At 38.8% G+C, this 17,924-nt stretch overlaps 1 protein-coding gene across 4 annotated transcripts in view; it reads left to right on the top strand.

Moving 5' to 3' along the window:
- The window catches only part of Nrx-1 (neurexin 1), a 381,802-nt gene that overhangs the window by 317,005 nt on the left and 46,873 nt on the right, over nt 1–17,924 (top strand). For all 4 annotated transcript variants that reach the window (XM_076433098.1, XM_076433096.1, XM_076433095.1 and 1 more), the window contains 5 exons: nt 584–906; nt 2,520–2,811; nt 5,113–5,406; nt 5,958–6,136; nt 7,837–8,008. In XM_076433098.1, the coding sequence (XP_076289213.1) occupies nt 584–906; nt 2,520–2,811; nt 5,113–5,406; nt 5,958–6,136; nt 7,837–8,008 (1,260 nt within the window). The remainder of the gene's footprint in view (nt 1–583; nt 907–2,519; nt 2,812–5,112; nt 5,407–5,957; nt 6,137–7,836; nt 8,009–17,924) is intronic.

Raw genomic sequence — 17,924 nt, 5'->3', positions numbered from 1 at the left:
CCCAAGTACAGTAGTATTCGCTGCGGGACAATTCTTATTAACGACGCCACGTCTTAATCGCATTTATTCTTATTTGGGGGCTCCTGCAACATCCCCGGTTTACGGATCCTTAGGGAGAGCAGGTGGCTATCGTAAATTGAAATGCGAACTTGGAAGTTCTGCTTAGACTGCGCCTTACAGGAGCTAAATTAACGCGAAGAGAACGCTGTGGCACCTCGTGACCATTTTTAGGGGTTGTTTTAAATGCGTCTGTGATATTAGTCTACGTACACTTGGTAATTTTAACCCTTTGCGCTCCAAAGGACAGTTCCTCGACTGCTACTTATTTCAAACAATTTTGTTCACTAATTATATTAAATATAGCTCTCAAACTTTGTTGTAATTTATATTTGTGGAACTGATATTTGTTTTAACTAAAAAATAAGACAAATAAATAAAGGAGGAACCAAATACATATAAGAACCCGTTTTATTTACATTTTTCTTTCTCTGATGTGAAGTGTTATATTTATACTAATAATAATAATTGCAGGACTGAGTAAAATCGACAGTTTGATTATAAATTGTGGTGTTTTGTTGAACAGCTGAGACCCAGCTTGGCAAACAAGGGATCCTAGAGTTTCGCACTCTGCACGTGGGCGGTTACCTGCACGCAGGAGAGGGAATTCCTCACTTCGTTGGCCAACTGCAGCAGATCTGGTTCAACGGTTATCCTTATCTCGAGATAGCGAGAAGCTCCGGAAATCATCAAACTTCCCATCAAGGCGTCACACCGATCATCAGGGTCACCGGGAAATTCGGCAAGCGGAACCATCCGGTTCACTATCCCGTGACCTTCAAGTCGAAGCACACGTTCGTCGGATTACCTGTGCTGAAAGCGTACGTCGAAACGGACATCTATTTCCAGGTAAGTGCTCTATCCGAATCATTCTCTACTCCCTCTTCAGAGCCATTAACCTAATTCCAGTTCATTTTAGTTCATTCTCGAGTTAACATCAATGAAAGTGTTCCTCGATTTACATTTATACTAGTCTGATTTATACGAGACGTGTTAAACCTTCCAAAACATGTTCACCTTTATTAAATATCAAAAGATGAAAAATAAATGCACACAGCAATTTCCAACAGCATCGTATATTTTCACGAAGCCATAGTCAATTTGAACCAGAACTTCCATGTCATATCAAAAAGATTCGTGGCTCGGCAACTTTCAGAAGATCAGAATTGTAATAAATACACAAAATTCCTAATTATATTTAGTTACGATAGATTTTCCTAAAGATACAGTCAAAAGTCCAACCAGAACTGCTCGAATATTTCAAAGACGACGAAAATCCCATTAAACCTCGCAAGACAAACAGCTGCCCCTTTCAGAAGATCAAAAATGAAATAAAATTGGCAGAGGGTGTTGGTTAGTAGTTCGTTTGCATCGGGGTCGACTGTCCGCGATCAAATATATCATTGTGACGGTCCAGATTTCCGGTGTCCGCGTGCAGGCCGCAAAAGAAATGGAATGTCAACGGTGACGCGTTCCCCGCAAAAGGTTACCCCAATTAAACCCTATCCAACACGTAGAAACACACGTGTGCAAACATACAGACACATACACGGCCGACACAAACTGCAACGCGCAAACTCTGGATTAATCGTAGCACTTGTCACGGCTGTTCTACGGGAAAACCCAATCGTTCTTCGTTCTTCCGCACCACGTGGCAGACTAGCTTCTCCCGGCCATCACCTTCGTAATTACGCGGCCCACGTAATTGACGGGTTTCTCCATTTGGCCCGGTGTCTTTCATCAGGCCGCCCGCGATTCCATACACTGTAAAAACACGATCCGCTTTTGCAATCAAACGCGAGCCTCACCTGGCCACATATATGTATACCAGCGCTTCGAAACTGTTGCAATATCGATTTTAGCTGCCGCAAACCTCTTCTCTGGTCTCTGTTGAGCGGCCGATTATGTGGACCATAAGTTACTCTGAGCGCACGAAACACTTCCTTCGTAGAACACTGATTTTCGTAATACAGCTGAATAATCTGTAGACGCTGTGCCGGGCTAAGTCTTTCCATGATGAAGTGTCGAACGATACCGAACAAAAATACCATGCCAAGTTGACACGACTCACGCGTCAACTGTCATAAAATCCCTAGTGAAAAGAATACCTATAAATGAATAATTTTCAGTTTTTTCATAGCTACATGCAGCCAAATAATGCAAATCACACCTCGTAAACGAAAAAATAGGACTTTTGAGGGTGATAGCGCCCTAGATTGATCTTCTATCTAGCGTTTTTGACTACTGAAACACCCCGTGTTTGTATTATCGAGAAATCAGAAGGCGAATCCGCACCCTTGCAATCCTGGAAACGAGTCTACCCCCTTAATAAATTCGGTTTTCATTTGATTCGCGAATCACGTTCATCTACCGATGATTATCTCATAATAGTTTAGACTATGCTCAAATTAAATGCCATAGCGATTAGTGTTTATCGTATTCATTCGATTGTCGTGTTTCAGTTCAAGACGAGGGAAGCAAACGGCCTGATCCTATTCAACTCCGGACGTGAACGAGACTTCATCGCCGTGGAGTTAGTGAACGGACACATTCAGTATGTGTTCGATTTAGGCGACGGACCTGTCAGGTTCAAGGATATCTCAAGGTCGCGGTTGAACGATGGCAAATGGCACGCTGTCAGCATCGGAAGGCCAGCGCCCAAGAAGCACACGCTGGCTGTCGACGATCATGTTACTGTTTTCACCAGCCAGGGTAGCAACGAGAACCTCGATCTCGATGGGATATTGTATATCGGTGAGTACATCGTCTTCAAATTATTCGTCACGACGAATTGACCCCTTGACATACTCTTCGTTGTCTCTAATAATTTCATGGAAGATGAAGCAAAGTTCGAGTCACACTTAAAAGAAAGAAATGCCAAGTCCGAAGGAATCGCATTAAAAATCAGAAGTTGTGTCAATTACTAACGACTTCAGAAGTAGAAATGATTTAAATAGTAACTCGATTGAAGGTCGTTGCTTAAATATGAATGTGGCAATTGATTAATTAAAGACTGCAATCTCGAGGAGCGAATTTTTATCGAAGATTTTATTAGACTTGAAATGATATGAACGCGTCTTGTAAAGAGAAGGTCTTCTTCATACTATACATGTATAAAATCGAGGTCTTTTCATAGATATTCGTTTCCTCTCGTATCTTATTATTTTCATTGAGCCTCATTAAAAAAAAGCTTATTGTTTTTCTAAATTTCTCTGTATCATCCAAGCGCATAAAAATCCACAATTTAGTGTGCTGCTAGATCTCGGAGAATTCTCTCCGTACCCTGTCATTCTCGTGAGAGATCATCTCTCGATGGAAACACGCCTAACGCCCCGCCCAATAATTATGTTCGGTAAATATATCGCGCCCTCCGGAATAACATCGAGACGCCAGGTAACAGAAAAGGTATTAATACCCCCGGAAAGTGAAATATTACTTCGTGAATTACGAGGAATCCCGGGAATCCGGTAACAATAAATCGTTCGGCAGCGGACATCGATTCCGCCGATACATCGGGCGCGGAGATAAAATCGGTAGCTAAGAATCGACGACCGTCACGTAATAACGCGGCAATGAAATCATCGATCAAATACATGGCCGTATAAATAACTCGGATACCTGCTTCACCAGCGGTCGGTTTTTGCTAACAAGTGGGATAGAAATCAGTATGTCTTGAAAACTTGATTTATTCCCGAATACTAGAATTGAATACACTTCTTAATCTTTTCGAAGATGTATCGTTCTTGTCGAGTAATCGTTTAACATTATCATTAGACCCTTCGAACCAAATACAAATAGGAAGTCTACCTCGAAGAAAACTTCGATAACGGGCAGCTAGATCGGGCAAATACGCGCGATGTGGTGTTGGAAAAATGGTAGCTGTGGCGCTGTCCATATTCGAAATTCTGTCATACGAGTTCGCCGATCCGAGACGACCGCACGTTCGACTGATCGCATTGCTTCTCGCTGCCATAAATTCAAACCGCTCCTGGTTCGCCATTGCAGTTGCTAGCGAAAATGATTTCGAGCCTGCATCCCACCCTACGTTCTACCGCATGCGCGTGCACGGACTCCGAAAAAAAACGAATCCTGCTGCGGTTCCGAATCGAGCAATATTTTCTGACGCTGTCATTCAGCCGACCAAGGTCCAGTTTCCTTCATTGCCGCGTCCATCCTGCCTCGATTCCGTTCGATGATTTTTCTCCACCCGCGACAGTTGTAACACGAGCCCGTAACGTCACGTAATAACAAAACGCGAAGTGGCCGCAAATGTTGTATATGAACTGTTCTAGAATGTAGAAATTCTCAATATCACTTTCGAAATTATTAACATATTTGATAACGTATTAACATATTTAGAAACGATCAATTATCTCTCTTCGAAAGAAAGACATCTATATCTGGTTCCTGATTGTTGCAATTGCTTCAGAAAATTGGTATTACGCGTAAAAATCATGATCTCAACTGTATTATTATTAGACTGCGGATCTTCATGCATTTATAGCAAAATTGAGTAGATGAAATTGAAAGTTCTTGGAAAATTAAAAAAATTGAAGACGTCGATATATGATTTCTCCTCTATTAAAATCATTAAGGGAAGAAATATCAGATGATTGCACAAGTTCGTGCCCGATTTGAAAATAAAATTCAATGGTTAAATTTTAGAGATTGGTTAGAGATTTGCTTAATGTTTCGTTAAATTTTCTACAACTAGAAAAGAATGGTGACTATATGTATAATTGATTAATAAAGTTGTATTCTTTAAAATGAAATCATTGAATTTTATTTTCCAATAACATCCAATTGGATTTCTATTTCTTGCAATCGATGCAGGCAATTTTTATATTGCATAGAGATCCGCAGTCTAATTATTATCAACCGATTAGACATATTAAAAAAGAAAATGAATTTCTAGTTTAGCCCAGCTTGTTGCGATTCAGTTAGAACATTTGCATATAAAAAGGCACCAAGCTTCAAACAACGAATGATCCGCATAAAGACCAGTCCTCTTAGAAAATTGCTTTCAACACTTGTCTAACAATTTCATCGTTGCAGGTGGAGTAGATAAACCTCAGTACAACCAACTGCCGAAGCAGATCGTCAGCAACCATGGTTTCGAAGGATGTCTGGCGTCCTTGGATCTCAGCGGTGAGAGCACGAACCTGATCGTGGATGCTGTGGTCCCCAGCGCTCAGGTGGAATCCGGCTGCAACATGTACAGCAGTCTGCACGCTGGGAAAAAGTGTACGCATGACCTGTGCTCGAACCACGGCACCTGCGTGCAACAATGGAACAGCTACACCTGCGACTGCGACATGACTAGCTTCACCGGGCCGACGTGCAACGATGGTAAAGAGAAATGCATTTCGTAGACAACGACGACGTTTTGCAACACCAGGCAAACCTCTCCTTCTCTGTCTCGGCTATTCCCTGTTTGTCAACGATGACAGATTGCACGCTGCCTGTTTATACAAGACTGCGTTGCGTTCGCAGCGAAAAGAGCGGTACCGATGAACGCGAGAAAACTGCTAGCTAACAGTGACCTGCTGACGAACGTTTATTTTACTAACAATGCGAGCGGAGACAGTTGTCGACATGATAACTCTTGGCTATGGGGATCGTTGGAAAACTGGAGGGGATAAAAATTGATGTAACTGACCTATGCGAGCGTACGACGTCCAAGAATTTTGCAGATCGAAGCTAATTAACCCTTGTGTTCGATTGGGGTACTTGGCGTTCAATTCTGACAAAAATTGTGTTTGTACATTTCTGATAAAATTGAATGATCCTGGAATCTATTAAAAATTGTCAATCATGCGAGCGATGGAATGTAATTGCGATGCGATGCTTTTGATAAATGATTGTAGCCTATACTAATTGAAATGTTTAATATGTTGCAGAGGCGATAGCTTATGAATTTGGAGCCGCGAAAGGAATTATCACGTACACGTTCCCTCCGGATCGAAGACCGAAAATGAAGAGGGATACAGTGGCCTTCGGTTTCGTTACCAGCGTGAACGATGCTGTGCTGCTCAAGATCGAGTCTGCTTCCAGCAACGATTTTCTCGAGATCGAAATTGTTAGTAACAGATGAAAGTCTAAATTGTAGTTAATTGATTAGAGAATTGGTTATTTCATCATCTCATAATAATGCGGATTTTCTTTTCGCAACCTTTAATCTCCTGTATATCATTTTGTAGATTGTAGAAAATTTGGGAAAATACATACATATGTGTAGACCACTTCGAAAAGTTTGCATTGTCCAAAAAGTGTGAGGAAAAATTCGCACTGCTTAGGAGATGATATAATAATCGAACCAAAACATGAGTGTAAAATATCGGAGGATAGTTACAGCGTTAATGGACATAAAGTAGCGAAAAAGAGGATGGTGAACGAAAAGATGAATAATTTTTAAATAATTAACATTGTAAAATATACATCGTTAATTGTGTATACCTATATATGTTATATTTAAGCGATAATGTTAAATGTAATGGAAATTAAGAGAAGAAAATGAAAGAAAAATATGTTTATTTAAAATCGTAGCATTGGCATGTCAAAAATTTTAACAACGATATCAAAAACTAGTCGACGTTACAAAAAATTAAGAGAGAAATGTTCGTCGGTATATACTGCAGACCAAAGAGAAGAAAAATCATTGTATTAGAGTGTAAATGTTTGATCGCGGACGAAGATAAGTAATTAACAAGATTCAAAGCTCTAATCGTGATTGGATTGCGAAATAAAAACGCTAGATTAAGACATCGACAAGACGATTTGATTATTCGATTTGATATAATATCTATAACGACCACATAAAATCAAAATAATGTGCTTGATGAGATCGAATCTGAAAAGTTAATGCAATACAGCGTTCGTTAAATTAATCTTTAATCCTCAACAGGGAATTGAATGAATGAGAAATTTTAGTTAAAAGCGATAGGAAACTCACTTTACAACAATTATAGATTTTATGAATTACACACTACAAGTAATCAATTTTCTACGTGAAAAATTACAAAGCTTGAGTAAACATAAACAGAATATTATAATAAGCAATACATTATAAATTGTATTCCATAAATTGCATGAATCACAATAACTTTTACATTGTTACAAACTTTTGTTGAAAATTAAGATCGTTATAACAATATAATATTGTTATTACATTAAATATTGTCGACATATTAAGTGAATATCACAAATTAATGCAAACAAGCAGAAAAAATATGAGTGACTAATAATGTCTGTATAAACATGATTACTAGAATACATTTAACATACCAGTAAGCAATAAGTCATTCTAAAAAGAGAATATTTTCAATTTGTGTTACCATGATTGAAAAAATACATTATTAGAGTCTCTAAATTAAAATTCACAAGAAATTGTTAACTTGGATCTTTAATTTTACACATTTTGTTTCACCATGCACTAAAAATGCATTTGCAACTAAAATTACGATTCGATCATCAATGTTCTACGTATGTCTGACTGTATTTTTAACAAATATCTATTTTATCTTTATAAAATGCAAGCAATAGATCGATAAAAGACATAGAATCGCTATAGGAATTAATTTGAAAGTAATTCAAATGAAATACCACTCTGCCACAACTCTACAGTACAGAAACTTGCAGAATTTACAAAAGATTGGCTCACAACTACGCGAGAACAAACACTGTAGATCCTAAATATTTACATTTTATCGATACAATTGCTCCAAGAAAAAATATTCACACTCATCACTGTAGCTATAAAATATGCTAAATCATTTTCAGGTGAAGGGCAACGTGGTCGCTGTTTACAACATGGGCACAAACAATCACCTGATCGGTGAGGTTAGCGTCAAGGTCAATGATAACCAGTACCACGTCGTTAGGTTCACGAGAGTAGGACCAAACAGCACGTTACAGGTTGACGATTACAACTTGCTATCGAATCATCCGTCCGGTGAGTGATTTTACAAAATTCTGTTACAATTCTGACCGAATCTCTATGCATGTACAGCATGCACATCACTATCAATTTTGAAATAACGCAATTCGTCGGAAGAATAACGAAGAGCCACGCAAGCGTCGTCGACTGCTGCGAGCAGACTGACCGTAAAAGAGACTCTCGGTCCCTTTTATAAGCTCTGTTCCCATAGCGAGTCCCATAAGCGTGAGAAGCAAGACCCATTGACCGATCGAACGGTCCCATGTGTTCCCACTGTTTTCATAGACGCATCGATCGCTTGCATTCTCGTTTAGGCGGCCGTTGTTACCGTGGGAAACTGAGTATGGACCTCGAAGATGATTGAAAACTGTAATCTACCGTGAGAATAATCGAATTAATCACGGCGGAGTAACATCGTTACTATTGTTCGAGTATTAACAATTGAATAATCGTTTGAGGAGATCACTGGACGATCCGTTACCAACGATCTGACCATTTTAAAGGGACACCGATCGAAAGATCGTAGATTTTATGCCTTTGTTGCGCGTGCAATTATAAAGCAATCTTTATTGTCAGATTAGTTTGATGTTATCTTTGTGAAAAATCAAAATTCTCTGCATCAATTGCAAGAAACAGAAGCTAATTCTCAAAGTCTTTTAATCACGGTTTCAAACAGATCAATTCTGTTGGTTAAACATTCTCGGAGGAGCTTCATTCATACTTTATTGCAAGAAGCACTGTATGTTGAAATGGTGTAGAAACCCTGAAGAATTTCAGCGAACGATACGTGGGCCCTTGAAGGCAGGGTCAAAGACACTTTTGGAAGGTACCTCTATGATATTTCTGGCGCCCTGCTTCCCGAGGACACGATAATTAGCTTTCACTTTCTACCGCGAACAAATCTATAGGATTATCATCAGCTTGATCTTCCTAACTCTGCAATAGCTTCGTTTCGAAGCGAACAGTCCCTCTGCTTACTTTCCTTTCCGTATGAAACAACCACATGTCCGTACAAGCACATTTTAAAAATTCTATTATCCATTTTGAAGCAATTCCTTATAAAATAATTATAAAATACTTCCCCATACATATTATACAGAGGACTAATTGATATTTAAAAATACAATAAATCATATACAAAAGACTAGTTGACATTTCAAAGCGAATTCAATCGTTTCATCGGGTGCACGATGAAAATCAATATTTTTCAGAATGTTTAAAAACAGGAAATTTCGATGATTAAGGAGAAGGAGAAATACATTTTCATTGATCCCTAGAATTGACGTGGAGCGTTTATGTTTTTCATTGACATTAAACAACAAGATAAACACAACGGGGAACAGGAATCTTCGAATTCTATTACCGAAGAAAAAAAGGCTAAACTTTTCTTCAGAAGTTCCTTCAGAAATACAGCTTCAGAAACTTTCTGTTCCCCTGGCCTTTGTGGGCATGTTAATTGGCCCATGGGCTTTTACGTGGGCCACGGCCGGCCTCCTGCCTTCGAAATAAATCATTGTCAACCAATTTCGACGATTTCGACTTCACTTTCTAGCTCTCCTAGCTGCCTAGTCTGTCCGACGTCGTTAACGAAGCTTTCTTTTATTGGTGCTCACATCGACAGCGTTACAGTAATGTCTCCAGTTAATTTTGTTCCACGACGCGACACCACGCGACGTTTCTCAATGCTCCATTTTTAAAAATTTATTTCCCAGGTCTGCTCAACCACGTGACCAAATCCGAAAAATTCTTCAGCAAGCTTCTTGGATTTCCTACGTCCTTGGTATCAAAGGGACCGCTAATTGGCTTTCACTTTTTTCTAAGGTCGCCTGTCCCACTCCCTAATTTCTCATCGTTCTGATCCTCTGGTATTCGTACCGTTTGAAGTTCGTTTTTTCCACTTCGTTCGGCTAGATTAACTGCTTAACAAGCTCGTCCAATTACGTGGGTGTCCTAATTGTCTGCGGGGAGACGTTAAAAGGTGTAATTAATTCCGCTTAATATCCTTCGGGTGGCACTTCCTCGAATCTCTGGGTTCCTTCTACGAGCCTACTCAAGTGTCATCAAACTCGTCGGTGGATCTCGATAGTTAGAAAGAGTGGTCGAAGCTTAGAAGCGTCATAGAATCCTAATACCTTGTCCTTCTAGAAACCCTTTCACTTTCCTGCGAAAGGAAAAGTGTTTCCTCTCCTTACTCTGTGCCACGGACAATTTTTTCTTTTCCTTTCGTGTACGCAGAAAATCTAGGCTTCTTCGAACTTTCAGCTCTATTAACGCTATTCGGTAAAATTAGTCGAAAATATTGTGGAAGATTTACAATGAAGCGTTTATTTATACTTACACTTGTTTGTATACAAATTTCCTTTTTCTTGCAATTATCAATTTTCTTTTCGAAGATTGTCTACATTTTATTAGACCAAGAATTACATCGATGATCCTTCTTGCTGGACAAGAACTGTCTGCAATTGTTTCGAATCTTGATTGTCATGAAAATGATTTCTTTCGGTATGTAATTCTTTTCGAACTGTCCTAATTTTTCTAGAATCATTGTACGTTACCATTTAGTTTTCATCCAACATTCAATTGATCTTTTGTGCTGGAACGTTTTCGTTTACAATCTCTCTGTACTAGAGACGATTGCACCGATTCAAGGTATTTTTTTATCGACCCATTCTAGAGTTCATTAAAATTTGACAAGTTAATTGCGAGAGTATTCTACCGGAGGCTTAATAGGAAAAGTCCACCTCCAGCAGTTTACTGCGGTCCCAATAGCGAAGTTAAGACATAATTGGCGTGCCCATTAAACGGTCACTTCCCTCTGAATTTCCCCTCGATCCTTCCTTAACGTTTCATTGGTCCCCATTCAGTCGGAGACAATTAAGTTTGCCGAGGGTTCGCTGGAACGACCGGCATCTGAATGGAAAGATTAAGGACCGACGGTAGTGGTATATAAACGTCGAGGCTCCGTTAATTTGCTGACCGAAAGTAAAATTTTATTACACGTTCGCAATATAATCCTCCTACAACTACAACATCGATCTAGAAAAAGTCAAATGAGAATCGACCTTGCTGCAAAAATCGGTTAAGATCTTTGTTTAGTAAAATTGTGATTAAATGGTTAAACAGTTTTCAATATCATTGATAGATAACAGATTAGTAGACTGCGGATTTTATGCATTTACGACAAAAATGAGTGGATGTAATTTATAATAGCAAAAATATTAGAAAAATTTAAACGTACCATCATATTATTCTCAACCTGATTCACTCCAGTTTGTTGAAATTCAAGTAAGAAATTGTTATTTTGCATAGAGATCCGCAGTCTACAGATTAGATAATCATACTTTTCTTATCACATTACCGACCGGTGATTATTGCTTAATTTTGAAAAATCTATGGTCCATGGCTAAACACTTTTTAATGGAACCTTCAATAGTAACAGCAATTTTCATTATATTATGAACTAACAAGACACCCTCAATAACGTCATCTAATAGTTTTATTTACGATTGCAATGTAAAAGAAAATTTCTATGCTTTCTTTTGGTACAGCAAAATTATTGAAAATCCTATTAATAGGCTTCCGGTAGGTAAAGTGTTAATCATCGTCCATTTTTCTTGACGTTGAACGTTAAGCGCTATGGAAAAAGGCACACTCTGATATTTTCACTGAAAATTCTACCAGTCAAAATCAACTTAACGTTGAACAACGCTTCGAAACACGTTTCTCCGAACGTGCTCACTAAAAAGAATTACAGCTTTTTTCACTGCAAAATTCAATAATCCAAAAATTCCTGCCCACTCCTATTTCCCTGTTCCTGGAAATAGCACCTTCGATTTTCTGAAAGCTGTCTGCTGGAAATGCGTAGTAGATGTGTCCACGCTATGTTTCCCTGATTGGAAAAATAAACAGAATGATAATAAACTTGTACAGCATTCCACAAACAACTCCTTTGAAGCATTGGTCTACTCAAAGTTAATAATCCTGCACGAGCTTTCCTCGACGCGACATGGGAAAAAGAAAATTCTCGTCCGTGGAAACTCGGACGCTTCGCATTGGCATCGACGGAAAATCCTTCACGTTTTCCACTGCTTATACTATCCCGATCGTAGACTTTCCGCCCGCCGATTTTCCGCGATTTTCCAGATTTCCAGGCCGTGCTCCCAGGATTCTCCTGCGAACTCCTGAAACCCTGGTAGGAAAACAAACAACGCGAGCCTCGGACAAAGGGATCCCATCCCGGCTCACCGACAGGAAAATGCTTTTCCGCTAGAAGGAAACTCCGCTGGAAGGAAGCTAGTGGAAATTCTCTTTGCGAAACAGGTTGCGAAGCTTAGGAAATTATTGACAGTATCAATTACATAACTCAAGAAGTTTTCAAAACTTTTGTACATCAAAAAGTACGGACAAGTTGTCGCAACAGAGTTGAAATGTTAATACGCTCTACAACGTAACGGAAAACAGAATAAAAATGATTTAAAAGTCCAGTAGCAAAGCCAGTAATTTTTCTGAGTAAACTGTCGTTAATTTCCATGGACTGCTGCTTTTCCAGGGTATTTTCAATTTCGCCAGGCTCCTGTTATCCTGGTAAGGTCTCTAGAAAAAAATAAACAGGGTGAATAAGGTCTATCAGCGAGTCCTTCGCGACTTCCTACAACCTGTAGCCCTATGATCTCCTGGTAAAAGTTCACCAAAAAAAAATAGAACGTCCCCCAGGGTATCGTTGAACTTCGTAAAGGTAAAGACCCTTTCGAATTTTCGCCTTCTTGGCTTCATGGTCCCCTAGTGGAGTTATCCCCAAAAAGGAGAACCGTTTGGTGGTTATCGGACGGGGCCGTGAAAAATTTTCTTTCCGACCTACGCGGGTCTTCTAGCGTCCTAATACTTTGAAAGATGTTAATCCGCTTCATTAGATATACGCGGTTATGTTTGTAATAAAGTCGGTATGAAGAGCGGTTTGTAGGTGTTGAGGCAATTATGTATTCGGTAGGGAAATTAAATTATCAAGTTCTCCGCCATGGACACCATGGAGACGCTTCCTCCGCAATTATGGTATCCTGGCTATCATGGTGACGTCTATGGTGTTTCTCCACCATAGCCCCGTAGTCCCCGTAGCGGAGAAAACTGTGTGGACAAGAGGATTTTCGTTTGAAACCTGTTTCTGCGATGCGATTAAAATACTTGATAAAAATCGTTCTGGAACGTCATCGATGAATTCTTATTTTAATAGTTATTGTATTTTATGATGGCGTGCTTTATGTCTTATTGTTAATATTATTTTTATAATTGCGGCTATTTTGTAATAAATGAAGAGAGTTATCTTTATTTATGAACAATATAAGGCAACAGTTTTTCACGCTATGAAGTTGAACGTGCGTAAATGTAGATAACATGTACATTGAACGGTTATCAACGACAACATTATTTTTACTTCAGTATTCAATGTAAAACCGTGGTTCAATTTGAAATTGAAATAAGAGGCACTTACAGGTGCGTACTTGAGCTACAGAGAAAGCGAACGATACGCGTACAGCGAACGAAAAGCGAAACGAAAGAAAGAAGAAGGGAAAGAGAAACAGACGTAGCAACGAGGGGAAGGGGTGCATCTAATTTGATTTAATTAGAATAAATTTGCTTGCATAAAAGGCAGCAGAGAAGGGCATGCTCCACACGAACTATATTAGCCTGGTAACTAAATTTATCGAATTATGCGTAGCTGGTTCATATCGGTATACATATGTAGATCCACCATAGATATCAAATGCCAGACGCTGCAAGCAGGACACTTCTGCCACAAGTTTTTTTACTCTCAGGTATACAACAATGGGTTCAAATACTTTCCCAGAAGGCGCTCCAAAATCTGATACATACAATTTCAATTCAACCTTGCAATCTTCATAATTTTCAATTTCACAAAATTATCAAAAATATGTATAAATATTCCTTTACTCCTTTAATATACATATTTTTACTCTCACTTTCTCTTCGTCATTTTATTATTATTTACCTGCAAAGCTCGGGTGACCATATATTTTTATTAATAATTCATATACATATGTATTCGCACAAAATTTGATAAACTGGTATCGAAGTACAATTAAATACATATTGTTTTGATTGTACTTTAATTTTTTCTTTTTATTGAAGCTCTTCAGACCCTTAAATTGGGTCCATTTCGCTTTATAATTTGGTGTTACAATGTTCCAAGGTGAGATATGATTCAAATAGATAACTTACAATCTTTGAAATAAGAATTCAACTATAAACATGGTTGTACTTACATTTTCTCGAGCTGAAAATTGTTCTGCAGGGTTGTAACTGGACGCGACGCAGTTGTGGTAGTTCGATAGCCGACATAATTGGTGTGTAAACTATGCGCTCCTTCCTCAAAAATTTATGGTAGTCCATGATTACGGTCCCTGGGCGTGGTGGCGGTCTTTCAATGGCCACCATCGAAAAAGAGTCCGAACTCCTACACTTTTATGTTCTCCTTGCTCCTAAGTGGTACGACCTTCGACGTAGTCCCTTAACCCTTTACGCTTCAGCTAATTAACACCATTCAACGAGGTCGTTAATTACCTTAATGGCGTTGGGGCACGTGAACGCCAACGCCATAGTGTCCTAGTCCGTCTTACACCGTGGCACCGCAACCATAGGGAAAGTACAAAGCCGTGACGAAACTGGGAAGCTTCTCTTCATGGTGACCATGAAACACGTTCCTCCGTTTTCATGTTGTTCTGGTACGAGAAGCCACATAGCTTTTGTTCGTGTTGTACCGTGCGTAAAAATGGAATCCGATGGGTAAGAAATAAGAACGTCTCCAAATCGTAATTTCTGTCATTTTTTCTCCAAAGTTTCAATTTTGAAATTAAGGTTACGATAAGTATTATATTAATTATCCAATAATTTATCAATTTCTCACTGAAAGCATTTTTATTCCCATAAGCGTTCATAAGCATTGACTAGTAACATTTTTTTACATACAGGAATATGAGAGAAATTGAAAAGATGATAATTCCTAAATAATAGTGTTGTGTATTACTGTTTATTTAAGGTGTAGAAATATCTGGAATCTAATTTCTTAAAAGATACTCTGGTAGTTGTGATTTGAATGAAGTTGTGAGTTGTGACAGTTATCAATTACTAGTCGAGTACCTGAGTTTATTGACTTCGACTTGCAAGAAAAGAAGGCCACTCGAAGACCCTTCTCGCAGGATACTTCTTGCTCCTCGTGTTGTCCTAGTAATTCAGGACTCGAGTATTTATCGCGTTAACCCTTTGAGTCAACCCTACCAGGTCAAATGGCAATGTTCTCACACCATGCTCTAATTTCGTCCCTTCCCAGCCCCATTTCCGATTACGTTGACCGATTATTCAACCTCGAAGAACTCCTGACTGTCCTTGGTGCCCTGGTAGCTTTCTAGATCATCTTGAACCCCTTGGGACAGACTTCTTTTACCTCTTTCCTCTTTTATTTTCTTCAGCATTCTCACAAGTTGTCTTGCATTGTCTCTTCTTGTTCACTATAAAAGGTAATTATTTGGCATAGTACAGATCTTTCACTGGTCTACATAGTTGCATGCTATGCAATAAAAGTTTACAAATAAAACGAGGATTAAATTAAAGAATGTCTCTGAATGAAGAATGTCTAGGGAAGAAACAATTTTGATATTTATAAGCAGACTACCACAACAAAGACCATAAATTTCTCTGACGCGTCTATCCTTTTGTATTTGACCGATTCATTTCCGTCATAAATACACAAAATACAGTAATGAATTACAAGCAATAAATATGCAATAAACTTAGCAGCCTAAGTAGAAAAGGTCTTTGTCTTTTCGCAAGGTTCCCGATTGGATGAATGGAAATGGGAACACCAGGAGTCAGGTAGAAGCAACCCTAAACGTCGGAGAGCGGCAGGATCCTTCCTCCTGATCCTGGTGCCTTGTTCCCTAGAAATTCGAGATAGCTTAGAAACCGGCCCTTTCCTCGCATCGACGCAGGAACTCGAAGCCTTGACTGCTACTCGAAACTCGTCCCCCTTTTCCACACATCGCGCATCGTATCGTAACGATGAGCCCCGTCGTCGTCTTTGTCGTCGTCGTCGTCGTCGTGCTGCTGCAAAGGCTTCCTCTTCAAGCTTCCTGCTCCTCTGCTTCATATGTGGAAGGCTGCGTGTCCTCGAGTCACATGTTTCCTAGCATGCGTGCCACACACGTGTGTACTCTCGCCACCCTAAACGCATATGCTCGATGCGCTCCCCATTTTTTTCCTCACGGTCTCATTCCGTCTTCGCAAACAACTCTGCGCTCCGATGCATTGCGTTGTTACCGCACTGCATATGGTCCTGTAAATCCGAAATTTTATGCACAAGCATCATCCCCATACGATCCTTCAAAAGCAGTCGAACAAAACATCCTAGAATGACGCTTCATACATTTTACATTTACATTTAAGCAAAGTAAAAATTGGTCGAGTCAATTGTGAGAATGCATTTCCTCCTTTAATCATTTTAATCAGTTGGAACTGTTGGAACAAATGTGTTAATCAATCTCTCTAATGGCTTTTCAGTTTTGTATCTGATCAATCCATTTCTCCCGGAAATCCATAAAATCTGCTGTGTATTAATTTATAGTGGCACAATATAAATTAATAGATAAATGGATGAACAGTTCTACACTGTAACTATTACAAAATGTTTCTTTCGATTGAATTTGAAGGCCCATCATTTATCTAAATCCTTCATGTCCACGCTTATGTTTTTAACAAACAGGAATTTGTGCAAATATTTGTACACAGATTGTCAATGTATACATGATTGATGATAAGTGATTTGGGATTCTAAAGAAAAAAACGCGCGGAGAAGGTGGTTTTCGTGAACAAGGCGCCCTATGATACCCTCCTGCATCGGATGAAACTCTGGTGGAAAAGGTCACGTTGGAGACCTTTTTCCATATTGATTCTAGCTAATACCATTCATGGCATTTTTTTTACCTCTGCACCCTTACGGTGCACCTCCTGTTCAGAACAGCCCCTAGTCCTCTGTGAACACCCCTTTCTCTTAAAATAGCTTGAAGTATGTACGCAAATATTAAAGATCGTGCGCTAGATATTAAACGCTAAAGTTCAATCTTTTATACTAAAAATAGATTATAAAAGAATATAAATTATATATTTTCCTTCATTCTAATACCCTGACCGACCATCCAACTTAATATAAATTGTGTAGCGATTGTTTGGCAATGCTTTTAGATTGAGTTACAACTGTTTACAACAAACTAATTGCCACAAAAGCAATTGCCTGATAATGCAATAAAATTTTAATTATATATGTATAAGTAACAAATTGATGAATTATACAGTTTTGTTCAAAGTTCGAACAATATCGATGGATGTTTCTCAGTAGGATAATTTATATTTGTAAGTAAACTGTTGTCAATTGTTGCTGTATTCCAAATATGTGAGGGAAAACGAGTGTTCTGTTTGCCAGGATACCCCATGCCAGGATTCCACTTCCTCCTTCCTCATAGTTCCTTGTTATCAAAGTAGATCAGTCGAACTAGAAATTTCAGTACTGTGCGACACCACTGGCGACTGTGCTTGATTCCTAAGCATTATTTTATTCAACTATTATTTTATTCTGCTTGTTTGTATACCTTTTATCCATTAGCTAGCTTGCCAATCTTTACTCTTTCTTTTTACGAAATCTATTGTTATTGGTGCTAAAATTTTTTTACAGACCCTACACAGTGTACCTAATTTATTTAACGAATAATATAGTCCTGGAAAAATTGCCAGTCGCACAGATAGTGTAATTAGTGAAAGCAGTCGCCTAAGAAGCAAAGAAACCAATCCTATTTATTCCTAAGTTTTAACACTTTAGCTATGAAAAACTTATTAGTAAATTAGTATACAGTATACATACATATGTATA

Source organism: Lasioglossum baleicum, chromosome 11, assembly GCF_051020765.1.
Source record: "Lasioglossum baleicum chromosome 11, iyLasBale1, whole genome shotgun sequence".
Taxonomy (NCBI): Eukaryota; Metazoa; Arthropoda; class Insecta; order Hymenoptera; family Halictidae; genus Lasioglossum; species Lasioglossum baleicum.
Note: the sequence above shows the minus strand (reverse complement) of the source record. Positions and strands in the feature narration are given on the sequence as shown.